Here is a 15,227-nt window from a genome sequence, read left to right as displayed (position 1 = left end):
GCTGATGCTCTTTGGGGCGGCAGTATCAGAGCAGGACTACTCATGGTGTCCCTTGGGGGCTGAAGCAGAGGGCAGCCCTGAGATGATACCTGTAACCAGCAGATCCCTGTCACCTGGGGCTGGGAACAGTCTCCCTGCTTCTCCCTAAATTACACAAAGACCTAAATGCACAGAAATACTTGGTTATCCTCTGCTTAGCATCCTCTGCATCTGGAACTAGAGACAGTCACGTTAGCAACACCCAGGATCCAGGGAAATCTCATCACAGCCCTCGGCAGCGTGCGGGGAAGCAGCATCGCTCCTTTCCAAAGGGAGAAAAATGCAACAAGTGAGGCTCATCTGGGAGGCAACGGCAGCGAGTACATGAGAAAAATTGCCTTGTTGTGATTATTGTCTTAGAGTTTACATAGGACTATTTCTATGTTTAAGGTGACAAACTAAATGCCAGCAGGCCCCAGTGCCCTGCCGTGCCTCCAGAGCAGCTCCCCAGCCTGACCCTGGGTGTGCCCAGGGCCCTGCAGGACTCACTCCCCGTTCCCCCAAATCCCCGTGCGGGCCCGCAGGCAGCTCGGGGGCAAAGAGCCCTCTCACAAAACGCAGACCAATCGGGTAAGTCACTCCCATTAGCCCGCAGCCAGGAGAGACGGAACTGGAACTACAGCTTCGTAAATCACGACAGTCACGACACACCGAGAGGGGTCAGAGCAGCGCCGTGCTGAACAAAAAGAGCTGCCCGCCTTTGCCCCGTGTGAGGATCGAACTCACGACCTTCAGATTATGAGACTGACGCGCTACCTACTGCGCTAACGAGGCGGCTGAACGTAGCTCCTCCGGGCCGGCTCCGGACCCTGTCCAGGTCCGCGCCGGCGGCCTCGCCCCGGGGGCGCTGCGGGAGGACCTGGCACGGGACGGCCCGGCCCGGCCCGGCCTGGCCCTTCTTACCCCCCACCGCCCCCGCCGGGGGCAAACTGTGCTGGGCGTGTGGGGCATCCGAGTGACAACGTGAGACCACGGGGTGACAGTGGGTCTTCGCTGGGGTGACAGTGTGGGGCCCATGGTGGCAGTGTGGAGCCCCGCCGTGGGCATGTAGGGACCAGGGTGACAAGGGAGAGACACTGGGTGACGGGGAGGGACCCCAGGGATGACAGGGAGAGATCCTGGGCTGGCAGGGAGGGACCCCGGGCTGACAAGGAGAGACCCTGGGCTGACAGGGAGGGACACAAGCCGGGGCGGGCAGTAATGTCCCTTGCCCCGGTCGGCGGTGGCAGGGCACAGTCCTGCGTGTCGCGGTAATTAGGTGGCATCATTTTCGGTCTAATTGCGCAGCGCAGGTCAGGGGGTAATTAGCGAGCTGTGGCCGCGTCTGGCAGTGCGGGCGGATGTTGGGGCGGGGCCGGTGCAGGTTTTACAATCCCCGGGAGCTCAGCACGGCCCCACCGCCGCCTCTGCTCGGACACACGTGGGTGTGCCCGGCCCTCCGTGGCTCGGGACTGAAATCCGAACCATTTCATACCCTTTTATCTTTTCGTGTATTTGTCTCATCTTTAAGTGTAATTATATATATATATATATTATTTTTTAACCCCATAAAGCATCTGACATAGACACGGATGCAGAACCTGGAAAGCTGCGCTGACAAACTAGGCCTGTGACTCTCTGCACCCCTGAAGACACCTGTGCTCCCGGGGCCGGGCCGGCAGGACCCTCTCCCTGCTCAGATGCCCCCAGCAGCCGCACCCCATCCAGGAGACCCGACTGGCGCAACCCCGCGGTCCTGAGCGCTCCCTCTGGAGCTGCGGCACGTGGGTGCGGATACAGGGAGCGCAGAGCAAGGGCAAGCCCAGCCCGCGTGAGAAAACTGTGTCACACGTGCCCCTGCACACAGGCACGCACACAGGTATGTGCGGAGACCTCGGGCAGGTCCCTTCCCACCCTGCTTCTCCTTGGTCAGACCAGCCAGCCCGGCTCCCCCGAGGGCCTGGCCTGACACCCTGCTCCGAATCTGCGCCTCCATCCTGCTAATGACACAGCAGTGAGTGGCACCGGGACAACGTGACTCCAGAAGATGCAGCCTGGAAAAAAAAAAAAAGAAACCAACCAAACAGCCCTAAATGTGCACAATCAAGTGATGAGTGTTTGTATTTCGATGCTTTGAGGCCAGCTCACAACCCTCCCTCCACATAATACTCAGGATGTTTGGGAAGGGGTATTTTTCTTTTAATAGGATGGCGTAGTCACAAAGCTTTAAAGAAACAGATGAGTGAATCGTATGTGGTAATAGCACCATACTAGAGATGGGGCGCAGTGACGAAGTTCACATCTATTTTTGAGCCTGCCTGGCAGCATGTAGGTGCAGACCAGAGCCCATGACACTTTGCTGTTCTGAAGCCATGGACATGGCTGCTGTCTCTGTTCCTGTTCAACACCAGAGCTGTTTTTACTCCCTAACGAATGCTATGGGAAGACAGAGAAGCCTCAAGGTGTTTTGAATATTGTGCAATGATGCTTGGGAGCCTACCTGCTTTTGCTTGAGTGCTTTCCTCACTCATATTTCACAGGATGCGACAGGAAGGGAAATACAATCGAATCGGACGGCCGTGGTAAATTGAACTGGAATCCTTCGTATGCCCTGGGGCTGAGGAGGGTGCCTCTCAGATAAGCAACCTAATTCAGCTTTGCACTTGTGTCCCACCTGGAAACAGATTGGTGCTGGAGTACACCACCTGAGAAGCAAGCTTCAGGTTTGTTTTGAAGATAATTGTACGGACGAATTCAGGGAGTGTGAATTTGCCTGCGGTACTAAGATCTCTTTATTTTTATTCACAGTTAATTCATTCAGCCAAGGCGATTTCATGCCAGAATGCAGTCCTCAAACAAGGATGATTGCACTGCCTGTCCCACACATATGCATGGTGCCTGCCCAGCAGATCGGCTGCTTCGACACAGAGCCATGAACCACCCCAGACACATGGGCAAGATAAGGAAAAGGCTGGAGGATATCAAGAGCCAGTCCTCGAAGCTGACCAAAGTGGATTTCAGCCACAACGAAAGCATAAGGTTGGCCACCGACGCCTTCCTTGATGGTGGGACAGACTCTTACCTCGAAACTCTAAGCAAAGAGGGCGAGGTGGATTTCCTCTCCTCCGTGGAAGCTCAGTATATCAAGGATAATGCCAGGGAGTCCTATTATGCACAGGAGTCGCCAACTGCTGACGGGAACGATGCTGGGTCACTCCCTTCAGGGACCTACTTCCCCACCATTTCTGACAGCAGCGAGCCAGCTCTGCTGCACACATGGATTACAGCAGAGAAGCCCTATTTGAAGGAAAAATCTACTGCCACTGTGTATTTCCAAACAGAGAAGAATAGCAACATTAGAGACATCATACGCCGGTACATCAACAAGACCACTCAGGTATGGGGAGAGAATTGCCGTTCCCTCTGCACTCAATTGTCTTCTCGCTCTTAAAAAGATCAAGTGAACATGGTGCTTGATCCAAGGCAGCCTTGTGTGTTGCCATGTAGCTTTGCTCTAGAAAGTGGCTATAAAGAGCCTGTTGTTGAACACAGTCAGTGCTTCTTTTCTTTTTTTTGTACTCACACCAACACCTTTTTATGTTGGTGACTTAAAGCATTCCCTCTTCTAACCTCCCATTAACCCAGCAGATCAAATATGCTGTAGAAGGGGCAGCTGGGCTCTGCCCTGCCTCGTGCAGCCCCAGCAGGATGGTTTGCTTTGTTCAGACCACTGCACCATTAATGAGAATTAAGCCTAAGTGAACTCTCAGCCATTAGGAATTATTCAAGGGGAGGCTGGAGAAAGGCAAGTATGCCTGGTACGCCAGCATCCATCCCCAAAGGAAGGAAATTATGCAGAAAAGAGACCTTTCATCTCTAATATGTTGCCAGTATCACTAAAAACATCATGTGGGCTCCACATGGAGGCTCTTCAGCGTAATTTGGCATGTGGGAAAGGTGCAGATGATGCCCCTGACTACACAGAGGTGACAGGGGCTGCAGAGAGGTGCCAGCCACAAGCCAGGTGCCCACGCTCCAGGAAACCAGAAGGTGAGCAACTAGAGTGGGACAAAAAGCCTCTGTCGTGTGTTCTGGCATCTCTCGTTTTCCTGGGGAAAAAATTGGTATTTCAGGGCTGTGTTTACCATCATCCAGAAGTTTTTCTCTTGTATAAATTCCAGACAGCACCAGCAGTTTCACAGGGAAATGGTCAGGAATGAAACCAGGCTGTAGTGCTGCTGCAGAGCCCCCTGGAGTCACAGGATTCTTCCGCTTTGTTATTCCCCTGCAAGGGCAAGTGCTGGGCCTGATAACACGGAGTGTAATGGCAGGGGAGAAGGATCCCCGTTGGCAACTGCTCTGTCAAAGCCTGCAAGTGCTTACCACATCAGGAAAATTATAAATCTGTCATTTTGAGTTGGGGGCATCAGAAAGATGCAGAAACAGAAGAAATGTCCCTTCAATAATAAAAGAATCATCAGGTAAAATATCAACCCAGACAAATTTTCGGTCCCAAGAGGAGAAAACTTGTAGTGGAAAAACTGGGAAACATAAAATAAATCCATGGTTCACTTGACTTTCTTAATTATCTAATTTACATTAGAAGAGGGTGCTGAAGCAACACTTGCAGTATAAATTTGTCAACTGCTTTTTGAGTGCAGTTTTCCAATGGCAACATTTATTAATTAGCATCTGAGAAGAGTCCATCCCAGATACTCTAGCACTTGATATATGCATTAACAACTTAAACAACAGAATAAGGACACTGTGAATTATATCAAACTGCAAAGGATTGGCAAGTGGTACTATAATCTTAACACATTGGTGGAAATCATAAAATGAAATTCAGGCTAAAGAAGCGAGAAGTACTACAAGTAAGAGAGGGAAGTCAGGTACAGAAATATAAACTGGGAACATCTGCTGAAAAAGCAGTACTAGAAAGAGTGGTCTGGAGCTACAGTGAGGCTGGATCAGCATTGTGCCCTTTGAAAAGACCAGAAGTCGTAACAGTAATTGTAATGTGAGATATTGGACATAATTGTGCCACTTACCTCATAGTGGCAAGGCCCTTTCTGAAGCACCTGCTTTGGCAGCAGGAGAAAGGTGTGGGATCCTCACTGCTCCGTAAGTAGTTTGACCTGCCTGAAGAAGATGGTGGCTGCACAGGATGTGCTTAGTCTTGTAGGATTTCCTCATGGTGGTGAAGGAAATAAGCTTCTTGTTAGGTGTGGGCATGGGCTTTGGTGTAAGACAGTGCAAGTTGGGAGCAATTAGTAAGACAGATCTACAGATATACTGTAAGGTTTATTTTGATTGAAGATGGTATTGTGTGAGCACAGTTATCAAGTAGAGAAACAGGCACCTCCTGAAGATTTCAGGTATTAGCTGGGCTGAACTGCCCTGGGGAGTGACCCTTTCCCTGCGCAACAGCTGATGTCAATCAAGACCAGCACCTTCATGAAGCTGTGTCCAACACTGAGCACAGAGACTGGATTGTGGAACTGGTTTTATGTCACATTTACAGTTCCCTTAATCCACACTGGCTGCAGGCTGCGCTTTTAAATAGCTGCTGAGGCTTTTATGCCCAGTCCTGGGACTTCTACACACTGGTCTGCCAGCTGTGAATTGGGAAGCATGAGTGTATGGTTAAATTTAAACAGTTAGTTTATAAATCAGTATTTTAAAAAAGCAACAGATGGAGCTGTTGAAGTCTATTGCCACACCACCAACAACAGAGTGAGGATTTAAAGCCAGGACCGTTCCAGGTGTAAATCATAACAGAGAAAGCATCATCCAGTGATTGTTGCTGAATGCTCCTGACCTAGGACAACCAGTCAGTTGTTTGGCAAGGGCTATGGTGTCTTAGCTATGTCTTTATTATTCTCCGATTAGCATTCCTAGTGCTGAAGTCTCACCTACAAATTTGTGCATCATCTTGGGTTTTATGTTGCATGTTATATTGGTTTTACATGAGCAATAAAACAATGAAGCATCGTGTCTCTTTGATTTACTGAGTCAGGCACCTAGGGAGAAAACCAGAGCAAATATCCACATGTATCTCTAAATATTTGTGTTTGTTGGAATTTGTTTTTAAACAAATAAACTACATGTCAGTGGCCTCATGAGCAACCTGAAAGTTATGTAAATTGACTCTGCTAATGCCTCTGCTTTTTTTCCCAAGGTGCTAGCTATCGTGATGGATGTGTTTACAGACACTGAGATCCTTTGTGACCTCCTGGAGGCAGCTAACAAGCGCATGGTGTTTGTCTACCTGTTGCTTGATCACGGCAGTATAAATCTCTTCTCGGAGATGTGTGACAAGTTGCAAATTTCGGAGGATCTCTTCAAGGTACTGTGTCTCTGTGAAGCTCTTAGGCTCAGATTCATCTGCCTAACTTCAGGCACTCTGAGCTAGAAGCATGGTTATGCTAGGGTCCATCCACCTTCTAATTAAAGATCACCTGAGGTAGCATTAGCACACCTAATTCCTCTCTGAAGATGCCTACATTTTCCCATGGATATTATGGGAAGGTAAGGCATTTCCATTAGGTCCCTAGATGAAACTAATCAGGGCCCTGAAGTCTTAAAACAGAGCTTAAGTCTACTAGTGGAGTTGTCTGACATAAGCATTACAGCAGCTTCTGTTTAATAGCTCTGCAGCAGCTGTGGACTGGCAGCCACAGGGAGAAGGTGCACAAAACTTTTGTATGGCAATACCTCGGTTGCACTGGGTGGTGCCTGATGAAACATGTTAAAGCTCTGTTTTAAAGATAACACCTCAAATTTAGTTGTCTGTTAGCTTAATCCACCTTCATGTCTTTCAGAGGGAACTGGCTTTAACAAAAACTCCTAAGGATCATTTCAGTTGTTGCTTGAGATGCTGTAGGGCACCTGTGGCATCTCCATGGGATGGGTGATAGTACAGAGGCAACAGACCTCTGGAACGGCAACCGTGTGGCACATGGGAGCCCTGAGGACATTTCACATGCACCAGACACCTGTTTTCCAACAGCTGAATTCCACCCTGTGTATATAAAGAAACTGAAGTTAATAAGGCATGTTTGTAAGTGTTCACATGTCCATAACCCACCACTCCTAAGAAAGAACAAGCCTGTGCTATTTAGTGTGAGTATGCAGCTCTAGTACACAGGCTTTCACAGTGTGAGAGTCAAACCCTTGGTGCTACTCCTTTACTAAGGCCTTGATTCTGCAAAGTGTTTGTGTGGCAGCAGAGTCAGGTCCAGGTGCCTGGGGAGTCTGAAATGCATTTGCTCAGGTACAAGGACAGTGCAGAGCATCACATGGGCCAAACTGACATATGTACTTGCATCTGATCCTGAAGGATAGCAATTGTCTGGGCTGCTCCAGAAGAGCGGCACGTGTCCACAGAGTCCCAGATGAATTAGAGGAGCAGAGATTTTTCCCTGCTATATTTTGCCATGGCCCGCGTAAAACAAGAGAGCTCACAGCTGGAGCAAATTGGGGCTGGGGAGTCAGTGGACGCAACAGGCTGGTCTCAGCTACAGATACATTCTGTACTCATTTTAGTTGTGATGGTGTCAGTCATCCAGCACAGCTCCATCTGCATGAGATTGCATGCAGGTTTATATCCCAAGTGGAACAAGTGAATCCTGTGGCAAGTGAAAGACCTTGGCTAGGTCTCCTCTAGACACAAACCTTCCAATACCACATCAGAGAGTCCATGAAGAAATCCAACATTGGGGATGTGAAGAACTAAAGGCAGTGGGGGGAAAGGACTCTTCACTTCTAATTTTTGATTTTGAAAAAATGTCATTCACTCAATTTTATTTTTATTTACAGAATATTTCAGTCCGCAGTGTTACTGGAGAGGTTTACTGTGCCAAATCAGGCAGGAAATTTTCAGGACAAATAAAAGAAAAATTTCTTATCTCGGACTGGAGATACGTGCTCTCTGGATCTTACAGGTGAGATAAGCCATCGCAGTTCATGTCTAGGTACTCTTTTATGATTTTTAATGTTACTTCACAAAAAAGTGCCATGGCAATTTTTGTACGAGTAAGAAGTTTTTGTGTAACAAAAACCCCCTCATGTTTCCGAATATGTGCCATTTTTCAAAAATCCATTTAACTTGCTTTAAAATGGGTATTAGTTCTTTATGGAGCATGGTTTTTAATTTAATTTAAATGTTCAGCAACAAATGTAAACAACTTTGCTGGTTCAGCCCTGCAGCAGAACTAGAAATGTGTACAGCTTAATATTATGCTTTCTTCATTGTTTGGATTCTCAGGATACATTTCCATCTCCCTCGGGATCCCTTAATGTAGCATATGTCACTCAGCTTATCTGAGGATTTATTCTCCATATGACACATTTAGTGATTAAAGCTAAAACAGAAATTCTTCAGAGACTCATTGTTTTTGCTTGTGTTTCATTAATAGGTAGGTACTATATATCTACATGACTGCTATACCTTTTTTTTTATGCTGCTATAATTATTTCAGGTAGAGGATGTGGCATCTCAACAACTGGGGTTTTAATTAAGATCCTAGATCCTCCTGTCAGGGAAATTCAGGAGACCCTGAGTTTGTATCAAATAACTGAAGTTCCTAAGCATCATGGCTACATAGATAAGCTTCACAAATGACTAGAAATCCAGATAAAAAAGTACAAGAGGTGATTATTTAATTAAAAGGATGTGATTGTTTTTCTTAATCCGAGTTTATGATTTGGAAGCTTAAATGCTTCTGGTCTGATAAAATCATGCCACAAGGAAGATTACATAACTACGGTAACAAAGGTAAAGCTGAATTTGTGAGGATGGCTTGCAGGAGCTCAGATGGCCCCAGAGACAGGCATCCAATTTTCATTCCTTTTCCAAGCAAACCATCAGACAAAAATGAGTGGACACTCAGGGTTTTTATTGACCACTCTTTGGTTTTCTTGTTCCTTCAGGTAGTTTTTAATCCCTCACCAACAATGTGTAGAAATGCAGTAGCAGATTTATATAGAGAGTAGAAGTGAAGGAGATGTAGAAGGACAGAGCAAGTTTTATTTTCTTTAGCCAAGGATCTTCCTTTTGGCTATTCTTTCAATGCTAAAAAAAACCCAAAACCAAAACAACAACGCCTCAAAGTCCTGTGCAGTCACTTCTGCCTTTCTCTTCTGCTGTTGCAATATCTACTAACCTTAAGAGCCTTGTCAAAGCACATAATCCCCTATCCAGCAGCAAACAAGAAAACAAGAGAGTGGTGAGGTACAAATCTATAAACTATTTAACTTCAGCACACTCAGCACGAGTTTGCTGATTCACAGGGGTTATAGCTGGCTATCAGTATGTGTCATTTTCTGCTGTTGCTTTATTGATCTAAAAGAATTCTGTTATGCCTGAACTTTATCCACCAACCTCTTTAGGTATAAACAAAAGTGATGTTGAATAAAACAAAAACTCTTCTGCAATACATTTGTTGGGAGTCACATTGGAAGAGATCTTAAAACTAATACAAAAGATCTTATAACAGCAAATTTCATTTAAGTGCTGTGCACTGCATGATATTGTAATGTGGGGGAACAGGCTGAGGAAGTAAAATAGCCCTTCAGGACATACTGCTCTAAAAGGGACCCTGGCTCACAAGTTTCCCAAAGTATTTGGGGACAAAATATTATTTGCCTAGTAGACAACAAAGAGGACTGAAGCTGACAACTAGTTAAAGGCAAAAGAACCACCACTGAGTCTTTGGCATCTGATGCTCTGGTGCAGTTTTTAAAACCATGTTAAAAAAACATTGTTTGGATCAGTGTAAATAAGTGTGGTCCTGCTACACAGGGCAGACGAGAGCTGAGAAACTTCTGAAGGCTCTTTCACATATATCAGCACAAGTGCAGGGATGATTAAGTGTTTTAAGTCGCAGTTTTACTTTCAATTTTTATTACCAGTGTTTATGGTGTGGCGTTAGGATACAGTATTTCTTTTTGCCATCTTTGTGTTACTCTACCTCATGCTATGATAACTGCTATTCCATTTTTTTAAAATGAATTTGAAATTAGATAGTGCATGAACGCAGTGCTCCTAAAGAAGGCAAAATGAAAACAGCAGAAAGCACAGAACTTGATCCTCAGGGCCAGGTCAGTGTCTCCCTGGCTGCCAATCTGAAAGGCACTGGCCTCTTCTGAGCCAGTATCTAACAACTACCATGGGTGTGCTTTGCCAAGAGCATCAGTTCAGGTGGGCAGGTTTCTCATACCCACGTTATCCCACAGCAGGCAACACTAACGTGTACGTTATTTCAGATCTGAGCTCAGCTGAAAGCCCCAGTCCTTCCTGCTTTTTCAGATTCCATGAAATGCTGCACGTTGCTGCAGTGCTGCAAACAGGGGGATGAGAGCATCCCTAATGAACTGCAGTGCAGCAATGCAGAGGGAACACTCATTATAAAACAAGTGCAATACTGAACAGGTGAAGTGGATTTTAAATCAGACAATCATATATGAGAGGATCCAAGAACAGGCCATAAGTTGTGGGACAGTCTGGCAGGATGGCTTAGAAGTATCTATTAAAGACTGAATTTGTGATACAGTGTTGGCCCCAAGCAAATTTCTTTGTGCTTTCTCTCCTTCCTGATGGGTCTCACTCAGAAGCCTGGTAGAAAAATGATTCCTCTGGGCAGATAGTGGCAAAGACTTCTCTGAGCCTTTCCCAAAATAGCGCTTGGAATGGTGAACTAAGGAGCAAAACAGGGCCTAAAACCTAGACAATTAATTTCCTCTTAGAATTAAGTCAATCAAAACCTGTTAAGTCCTTAAGTCAAGCTCTGCTTTCTTCTTCAGCAAAGTACACAGAATGTACATTGCTGTGACCACAAATATTTGTCTAAAATCACATAGGTCTCACCTTGTAACTTTACAGCTGACCCATTTGCCATCAGTTACTGGAGGATCTTTGGATCCTACTTTCTGTTTACAAGGGTTACAGATAAGATCAAAGAGCCACAAATTAGTATCTCTCTGTCATGTACTCCATGAAGTTACATGTGAGAGTAAATTATCAAAATTGGGCAGAACAGTTTTTTCCTCTGATTTTGTTTGGCTTTTGAAAGCCACTTACAAATGTAATTGATGTTTATTTCTGTCTAAATTTTCTTTTATAAACTAGATGTATCTCCAGCACATAAACCTACCACTTTACACCTCAGCCCTTTCATGAGTTTGTAACCTTCAGTGTAGATATCCTAGACTGTATGTGTTTTTGTATTTATTCCTGACTTACTGTCTCCTTAACAGTTAGATGACGGACATGCAAAAGTTTAGATAGCATTGTGTAGTGAATAAAGGTAATGTTGAGCTCACACAGCAGATGTTACACACACAGCAGGGAGTTAGCTTACAGTGTTCTTTACCTTGGCTCCCAAGGTTTTGTCCATATTTAGAATGATTTGCACGAAGTGGATGAGAAGTGCCTGTATTCCAGTAACTTACTGTGTGTTTTCATGTCCAGTCATAAAACATACAGTACATATTGTAGGGCTGCCTGGTGGCATTGAACTATGGATTTCTTCACTCCTCTCCTTGCTCCTGAAGCAACAGGATAGAACCACTGTATGCCCTCAAACCAACCCTCTTTAGGAATGCTCTGGACAGGCAGATGTAAGTTGTCTGTACTCCCTTAGCATCAGCTCAGGCTGTCTGTCCCACTGAGATTTACAGGAGTTTTGCCAAAACATGACATGAACAAGATTTTAAATGCACACACCTACAGCCAAATCTGACTCTCAGCAATCCTTGTGCAAATCCAATGTAGCTAATAAAGTCACGCAGCAATGACCATGACAGTTTTGCCATCACAGAATAACCTCAGGTTCAATTGCAACACTGCTCTGTATCCTCTGCTGCACAGCTCAAGCCCTGGTCAGCTCAGGGAGTAATTACACTTTATTCTCTCAACTGTGCTCATTTTCTTGGTGCTGTTGCTGCTCAGACATGGCAGCCTGCACAGCACAGGCAAGCTGGCTTGTGGTTTTGTAAAAGCAAGAATTTATGTTTGCTGAGTGCATTAGGGAAGCACATAAAAGAAAAATCATTTAAAAGGTATGGGTTATCCTAAGTTGTGTCACTGGACTACCAGAATGGAAACTATTGTGGTATTTCATCCTTACTTTATAGCAAAGTAGTATGTATATTTTTAGAAAGGCTGTAGGAAATATTTATAATTTAATTTTCCATGTAGTGAAGAAAGCATTTGTCAGGTGTGGTGGTTTGTTTTGTGGGTGTGATACATGACAGAGAGGCTGGGGTTTTATGTGTTTCTCTTGACCAATGCAGAAATATTATGGCAAAATGAAAACAAAGGTTGGTTATTTTTCACTAGTCTTTTTTATGCCAGTTTTGAGTGTGTGAGCATTACCAATTGGCACAGCATTCTGAAGGGTACGAGGTACAATTTATGCATGTGTAAATAAGACCTGGTAAGACCTGAATTTAAGCATTGTGCGTCGGAGAAATGTTCCAAAGAGGAGTCTAACCCCATTTCCGTGGAACAGACACCTAAACCTTGGGTATTGTATCTGACATTTAGTCCTGCAGTGGATCTGGATCAGAACTCCCTTTAGGAGGTTGCATAACTTTACAAGGTTTCTTGAAGGTTTTGGAGGCAGCTGCAATAACAAAGATTGATCCAAGTCAAGGAGCACTGATGTGAACTGACCTCAAATTCATCTGCGACAGCATCTTCATCCTGTGTTTAGACAAGAAGCTTCAGTAATAAAACACATTTGCCTTTCACATCACCCCTGCAGGGATCTCTGGTTCCTCACAGCCGGCGTTATCACTAACCCTTACCTTGTCTCTTCTTCCAGCTTCACATGGTTATGTGGGCAGGTTCACCGCAACCTCCTCTCCAAGTTCACAGGTCAAGTTGTGGAGCTGTTTGATGAGGAGTTCCGGCACCTGTACGCGCTGTCCAAGCCTGTGAGGGGCCCGAAGTCCCCGCCTCGCTCCATGCCCTTCCTGTTCAGCAGGAGCTGGGCCACCCAGCGCAGCCTCCCCTACAGCGATGAGGAAAGTGCCAACACTCTTTCCGATCCCTTCAGCAGCCTCTCAGCTGGCAGCACCCACCAAACCAAGCAAAACTCACGAACTCTCATATTCAACAGCAACTTCAGCCCCCAGTCACCCCTCCATCGGGTTAATTCCTTCCACAGCTATGTCTCGTTCACGCCGCCCCCTCCACAGAAGGCCATCCAGGCTAACTACTATCAGCCACACTACATGGCCGAAAACGCCACAGTTCCGTATAACAACATGAACATTTACAGACCTATGAGACTTAGGCAAGAGGAACCAAACAGGACAGGGTTAAACTCACCCTGGAGATGCCTCCACAAAGCTAACCTGTTTGCATAATAACCACCTTGTTTGGAAATGCAAGTCAACATAGGGAGGACCTGTTTAGCAATCGCTTGTGTACTGATGAATATAGAAATTCTGTATAATACAAAATGAGGATGATTTCAAGCCTCTTGTTTTGTTGCTTACAGATGCTTCATTTCCCTAATTAAAAAGCCAAGCCTGCTAATGTGTGAATCTCAGGTGTGTCGTGATCCCATGAAGAACATGTCTAAATAATGTTGCTCACAGTGCAACACGTGCTGCTGCCTATCACCTGCCCATGGTGGCACGTTTGTGTAGCAGGAGTACAGTAACTGTTCTTCTCATGTCCAGGGAACTGAAAGGGGGCAAGGCACAGTTTACTACTGTACAGTTTATGCACTTGCATAAGGAGACTGAAGGCTGCTATTTTGTGCCAAACAGAGGTGATGCCAGCAGCAGCAGGCAGCCTTCCTGCTGTCATCACACCTTAATCTTGATTTAGGAGGACTCTCTTTGGGCTGGCAGGGAGGTCCTGCCACAGCACTTTCTCAGAGCTCCCTCCCTGTGAGCTGCACAGCGAGGATGTCTGTTCTCAGGAATTCTCAGAAGAGGCCTGCTACCCATGACATGGACCAAGACCAACAGTCCCACTTACAGAAGACACCTTGCATCCGCCACATGCTCACTTCCACTTGTTAGCAACACAGGGGTGTTCCAGCACACTTGGTTACAACCCTCCAATCCTACCAGCTCAGAGCAACTTTCCTTATTGTTGGAGCAGCTGTGTAGATTCAGACTGGAAAATGAAGCTGAGTTAAAGAAGCAAAGTCCTACTAGTAACACTTAAAGACTGAGTTCTAATTCAATTCAAGAGCACATAGATCTAAGAAAATCTCTCCCTGGTCATTCGATTGATCATGAAGTTAGAGATAATGATGCTTTACTTCTGAGTTCTTCAAGGTTTCTAATTGTTAAAGAGAAACTGGGTGTCTGTAGTGCCCATGGACTGCAGTTACAAAGGGTGGCAGAGGTTCATCAGCTTGAACCAAACCAGAAGAACTCTGCCAAATAATCCATGAAAACAAAGGACACTTCTGTAAGCAAAAGAAAATTTCTGAAACAAAGCATTTCCAACCAAAGTGACCAAGACGCCTAATACATTTTATCAGTAGATTATTTTTTTCACAACTTCTTTGTATCATCTTTCATCTGACTCCAACAGAAAACAGAAACCTAAACACACTTGCACATCTGGCCTGTTTTCCCTGACGTCTCACCTGCTCAGAACGGAATACAATTTAATTATGGAAGCTGTGGATGATGAAAAGTGTATGCAGCAGCAAGATCTCAGGTGAGGAAAATTACTCATCCTTGGAAAAGCAATCATTTTGGAAGCATACCAGGAAAGTGTAAAGAACATTATGAAAGGTACAGGATGGAGATATCCTGCTCTAGCTTCAGTATGGATGTTTTAACAGGTCAATTCTGGAGTCTAGAACAAACTATTGCATATAATTGTAAATTCTGTACATAGCAGCATTTTTTGATTCCTTGGGAAGAAGGGAAATGTGATCTCCGTTCCTATGACTACTTAATTGTCTGAATATAGCAATCATTCAAATAAAAGAGACTTTCACTAAAGTCCCTCTGAGAATCATTTTGTTTCTTCATATTCTCTTGACTTGTGCACCTCACTGTCTTCCAAGAGCTGAATGAGTCTCAGAGCCCAGGTGAAGAGGAAACACATTTTGTTTCTTCTGAAATCAGCAGGAACAGAATTAAGGTGTCCCACCAGCCTAATTAAGATTTTTCTTCTAAATGTGGTTCAGTTCACTGATCTTGTTGTGGCCCAGCTGGGGGTGGTT

The 15,227-nt window shown here is 45.3% G+C and overlaps 1 protein-coding gene and 1 non-coding gene across 2 annotated transcripts; one reads left to right on the top strand and one right to left on the bottom strand.

The window, feature by feature from the left end:
- Positions 1–740: 740 nt before the first annotated feature.
- On the bottom strand, positions 741–813 carry TRNAM-CAU (transfer RNA methionine (anticodon CAU)). The gene has a single exon. It is a non-coding gene; the product is annotated as a tRNA-Met (tRNA).
- A 1,467-nt stretch (positions 814–2,280) lies between these two features.
- Positions 2,281–15,011, top strand: FAM83A (family with sequence similarity 83 member A). Its single transcript, XM_071553038.1, has 5 exons — positions 2,281–2,741; positions 2,827–3,415; positions 6,200–6,367; positions 7,840–7,964; positions 12,849–15,011. The coding sequence occupies exons 2-5, from the start codon at positions 2,861–2,863 to the stop codon at positions 13,393–13,395; spliced, it is 1,395 nt and encodes a 464-aa protein (XP_071409139.1). The 5' UTR covers positions 2,281–2,741; positions 2,827–2,860; the 3' UTR covers positions 13,396–15,011.
- The last annotated feature ends 216 nt before the right edge of the window (positions 15,012–15,227 follow it).

The sequence above is a fragment of the Pithys albifrons genome, chromosome 4 (genome assembly GCF_047495875.1).
Source record: "Pithys albifrons albifrons isolate INPA30051 chromosome 4, PitAlb_v1, whole genome shotgun sequence".
Lineage (NCBI taxonomy): Eukaryota > Metazoa > Chordata > Aves > Passeriformes > Thamnophilidae > Pithys > Pithys albifrons.
Note: the sequence above shows the minus strand (reverse complement) of the source record. Positions and strands in the feature narration are given on the sequence as shown.